The sequence below is a fragment of the Apium graveolens genome, chromosome 5 (assembly GCF_009905375.1).
Source record: "Apium graveolens cultivar Ventura chromosome 5, ASM990537v1, whole genome shotgun sequence".
Taxonomy (NCBI): domain Eukaryota; kingdom Viridiplantae; phylum Streptophyta; class Magnoliopsida; order Apiales; family Apiaceae; genus Apium; species Apium graveolens.
In genome coordinates, this window is record NC_133651.1 from 217,703,452 (window position 1) to 217,708,982 (window position 5,531).

The window sequence follows — 5,531 nt, forward strand, 5'->3', positions numbered from 1 at the left end:
GGTTTTATATGGCCAATGTGTGCCGAGGATCCTCAATAGTTGTGAATCACTTGATATGTGGTTCGGAGCTTTGATGTGGGTTGATCACCCCTTATTGCTCATAGCGTCGTGCATATTTCCAATTCCATTCACTTATTAAAGACTTGAACTTTTATTTGAGATTTCATATTGTTGATTTACCTTTTGTTATTATTTTATTGAGCATATGATGAATTGTTACACACTGTTATTCACTTGCTAAGCGTTTTGTTCATTAATATTGTTATTGATGCTATCCCTTCAGTAAAACCCGAATATGGTTCATTTCAAGCAAACCGCGCGTAAGACAAGTGGGAACTCGGGGTATGCCTACCATCAGATGTTGGAGCAGGTAGGGAACTAGTAGTTCCCTAATGTTTATAAACTTTGGGTTTAAAACTTTGTAGTAATTTGACATAAGATATTTTGGTCTGTAATATTAAAAGATGTTAGATGTTGTTCAAACTTATTTCTGTTAATCCGGGGATTGTGGTTAAGGCTTATAGCTTTAATATTCTAACTATTTGTTGTACTTTACTGTTTAATCAATATTATGCATATTTCTGCTAGTTAGTAATGTGGGTCCGTCACAGGTTGGTATCAAAGCCACATGTTTGAGGAACTGAATAATATAAGATAAATGAATATAAGATAGGAATTTAGAGGATATGATGAACTTAGATCATTTGGGTTTTTGGGACGTTAGAATCTATAGGTTTTTCTTTAACCCTTTTATTTATAACCGCGTATATATGCATATAACTGTTTGAAAGGCATCATCCTCATCGACTCCCGGATTCCCTACTACTCTGACATTCCCTCTTTACGAGTAGATGGTAAGGATGGATTAACTGGAAGGAGAGAATGTGAATCTTCGATGTAGGGTGGACCAGTTATATAGCGAGGACTTTGATAACGAGCCCAACCGACCCCGACTAATAGCCAGGTTTGAGGAGATCATTCAGATGGCTGAGGACCGATTGGCGTTGATGATTCCACACCGTGAGAGAGAGAGTCAGGTCACTCTTACCACCATTGCCGACGAGCTTCGCCGAGTGATTAGCCATCTTCGTGCCCCTGTTTCCCCACCATCCTCTTAGACTATCATATAGTCTACTTATTTCCAACATCGTTGTTGATTAGTACTTTGATTTCCATTTGTACCTTGTACCTGTATTGTTTTGGGAAGACTTTATTCGCACTTTATTTCCTGTTCGTACTTTATTCACACTTTTCATTCGAACTAATGTAAATTTCGCACTTTGATTATCTTTATTGCCATCTCATTACCATGATATATGCTTGCTTAGATAGAATTTTTTCGTTTAAATGCTGATTGACCCCTTTACAATTTGATAATGTCTAATCTTTCCCGAAGATATCCCTTGAAGATACCTTTGCTTATATAATTGTATCCGTTAGTTGTGATACCTTGTACCTTAATAAGTTGCACCTCATCATGGAATAACAATAATAATAGACCTTTGCATCATTGAACACACCTTGAATAAGACCTTATTATTTAATATTTACTCTTGTTATAACTTGTGTATGAAATATTGAACTGTGAATAAACCTTTCTTGTCTACATTCAGAATCATGCCTCCTCGTAGAGCTCGCAACACCAATACTGGGGATCATAAAGATCCACCACCCAACTTGGCTCAACTTATGCAAATACTTCACCAACAATCTGTTACCCTTGCTCAACAACAATAACACCTTCAGCAACAACTTCAACAACAACAACCACCTCCACCACCACCAACCCCTACAACTTTCAAATCATTCCAAGCTGTAAAACCACCGGAGTTCCGTGGAACTCAAGACCCTGTAGAAGCCCAATCTTGGCTTAAATAGATGGAGAAAGCTTTCACGCTAGCTGTTGTAAGTGAAGACAAGAAGGTTGACTATATATCTTATTTTCTGAAAGGCGAAACGAACTATTGGTGGGAGTCAGCCCGTGCTTTAGAAGAAGAAGAAGTTATCACTTGGGATAGATTCAAGAAGATTTTATTAGACAAGTATTTCCCGAGGTATATGCAGACTCAAATGGAATTAGAGTTCTTTAAATTGAAATAAGAAGGAATGACTGTGGGAGAGTATGAGAAGAAATTCACTGAATTGGCTAGGTTTGTTGGAGATTATGTGGACACAGATGAAAAGGGAGCGAAGAGATTTTAACAAGGATTGAAGCCTTGGCTACGAAGCAGAGTGGCTGCTTTTAAATTGACCACATATGCTGAAGTGGTTCAGAAGGCGATGGTAATCGAAGAAGAAAGTGATCAAAACTTGAAGGAGAAAGAGAGTAAGAAAAGAAAGTTTGGAAATAATGGTGAAGGATTGGCTCAAGGGAGCCAAAGTGGAAGGAATTTCAGGAAGTTTGGATTCCATAACCAAGGCTGAAGATTTAAGAAGGGTAATAATAAGAGTCAGAAGAATAGAATTCAAGGGCCAAGTGGTCAAAAATCCCAGCAAGCAACAAATTCGGAGTGTAAATTCTACAATAAGAGACACATGGGTAACTGCAATAAGGATGACATCGTTTGTTTCAAGTGCAATTCGAAAGGTCATTATGCGAATTAGTGCGAAGCCTGAAGCCTTTTGTTACATGCTTTAAGTGTGGAAATACCGGTCATATGTCGAGGGATTGCAAGATCCCCGGAAACAACAAGTTGATGTAATTGACGACCGCCCCTTACAATCAAGAAATGACATCTTCTGTTCCAAATCTTCAACTACCTTCAAATCAACCTTTTGAATCTGCGACTCCAGTGTTCCCTCCCTCATATCCTGCTCAGGCCAGGACATTCAACATGAATATCAAGGATTCTATTCAGAGTTCTGAAGTTGTGGCAGGTACGATTTCTGTCAATAATATCGATGCTAAAGTGCTATTTGATTTCGGAGCTACTAGATCTTTCATATTTGAATCTTTTCTAACATTTTAGCTAATCGAGAACAAGTATCTGTTAAAAGTATTTGCCCCCGGTGTAAAGTAGAGATTTCAGGCTATAGTCTCCTTGCTTCCCTTATACCTTTTCAACTAGGAGAATTTGATGTTATATTAGGAATGGATCGGTTAGAAGAACATGGTTCTCAAATAGATTGTAAGAAGAAGAAAGTGATTCTTAAGTCCCCTCAAGGAAAGAAAGTAGAGTTTAAAGGGCAGAAAAAGGTTAAAACATTTTTGACAATAATTCAAGCTAAAAAGTTGTTACGACAAGGGTGTGAAGGGTATTTGGCTCATGTAATTAATAGATCTAAGGAGACGCCAAATATAGAAAGTATTCCGATAGTTAATGAATTTCCCGATGTATTTCCGGATGAACTTCCTGGACTGCTGCCTGACCGTCAAATTTAGTTTTCTATCGACTTAGCACCCGACGTGGAACCTGTATCAAAGGCACCTTATCGTATGGCACCAGCAGAAATGAAGGAATTGGCCAAGCAACTACAAGAGTTATTGGATAAAGGAGTTATAAGGCCGAGTGTATCTCCGTGGGTTGCTCCAGTTTTGTTTGTGAAAGAGAAAGATGGAAGCATGAGACTGTGCATCGACTATAGAGAGTTGAACAAATTGACAATTAAGAATAGGTACCCTTTACCTCGTATTGATGACTTGTTTGATCAACTTAAGGGAGCAGCTTACTTCTCGAAGATTGAATTATGATCGTGATATCATCAGTTGAAGATTAGGCCGAAAGACATACCAAAGACTACTTTCAGAACCAGATACGGACATTATGAGTTTCTAGTTATGGAATTCGGATTGAAAAAAGCGCCAGCCGCCTTTATGGATTTGATGAACCGAGTATTCAAGGAGTATTTGGACAAGTTTGTCATTATGTTTATCGACGACATTCTAATATACTCAAAGAACGAGGAAGAACATGCTAAACATCTGAGAATAGCTTTGGAGAATTTGGGAAAGGAGAAGTTATATGCAAAGTTTTCGAAGTGTGAATTCTGGCTGTGAGAAGTTCAATTTCTAGGGCATATTGTCGGAAGTGAAGGTATTCGAGTTGATCCAGGGAAGATAGAAGCTGTAATGAATTGGGAAAGGCCGAAGACCCGGATTGAAGTTAGAAGTTTCATGGGATTGGCCGGATATTATCGAAGATTTGTGAAGGATTTCTTGAAGATTACAGTACCATTGACAAAATTGACCCGAAAGAATGAGAAGTTTGACTGGACGGAGAGTTGTGAAAAGAGTTTTCAAGAATTGAAGCAGAAGTTAGTCACCGCTCTAGTATTAGCCCTGCCAGATGATCGAGGAGACTTTGTAATATTCAGTGATGCGTCACACAAAGGATTGGGATGTGTTTTAATGCAACACAGGAAAGTGATAGCCTACGCGACAAGACAACTTAAGCCTCACGAACAAAGGTACCCAACTCAAGACTTGGAATTGGCTGCAATTATGTTTGCTCTTAAGCTGTGGAGACATTACCTATATGGAGAGAAATACGAGATATATACGGATCGCAAGAGCCTGAAGTTCATTCTCACTGAAAAGGAATTAAACATGAGGCAACGAAGATGGTTGGAGTTGATTAAGGACTACGATTGCACAATCAATTATCATTCCGGGAAAGCGAACGTAGTAGAGGATGCTTTAAGCCGCAAGTAAAGATTGAATATGTTGACTATGGCCTAAGAGTTATCAAAGGAATTTGAGAAGATGAGAATTGAGATTCGAGCCCCAAGTGCGCCTATAGAAATGATTTGTACGATGACTTTTCAACCAGAGTTATTAGGAAAGATTAAGAAATGCCAAGAGGAAGTGATGAATCAAAGGATGAATGAGTTGACCGGAGAAGAGATTTGTACTCAAAAAGACAACCAAGGAATTCTAAGATTCTCATCAAGAATTTGGATACCGAATGTGGAAGAATTGAATAATGAGATTTTGAAGGATGCTCACAACTCAAAATTTTTTATTCATCCGAGAAGCACAAAAATGTACCAAGATTTGAAACAGAACTTTTGGTGGCCAGATATGAAGAAGGAGATTGCATAATGGATTAGTAGATATTACACTTGTCAAAGGGTAAAAGGCGAACATCAGAAATCGAGTGGACTAATTCAACCCTTAGAGATACCTGAATGGAAGTGGGAGCACATTGCAATGGACTTTATAGTTGGATTACCAAGGATAAATCAAATCACGACGCTATTTGGGTAATAATTGATCGATTGACTAAGTCGGCTCATTTTCTACCGATCAATGAGAGATTCTCAATGGACAAGCTGATTCATATGTATCTAAAAGAAATTGTTACTCGCCATGGAGTTCCAGTATCTATTGTGTCGGATAGAGACCCTCATTTCAACTCTAGATTTTGGAAGCAATTCCAAGAATATTTGGGAACATGACTCAAGATGAGCACTGCCTATCACCCACAGATGAATGGACAAAGTGAACGCACAATTCAGACCCTAGAAGACATGCTGAAATCTTGTGCTTTGGACTTCAAAGGAAATTAGGATGAACATTTGCCTTTGGTAGA

General features: G+C 38.5%; 1 protein-coding gene across 1 annotated transcript; it reads left to right on the plus strand.

Annotated features, from left to right (window-relative positions):
* Positions 1-2,729: 2,729 nt before the first annotated feature.
* LOC141660703 (uncharacterized) lies at positions 2,730-3,382 on the plus strand. Its single transcript, XM_074467692.1, has 2 exons — positions 2,730-2,877; positions 2,970-3,382. The coding sequence occupies exons 1-2, from the start codon at positions 2,730-2,732 to the stop codon at positions 3,380-3,382; spliced, it is 561 nt and encodes a 186-aa protein (XP_074323793.1).
* Positions 3,383-5,531: the final 2,149 nt, after the last annotated feature.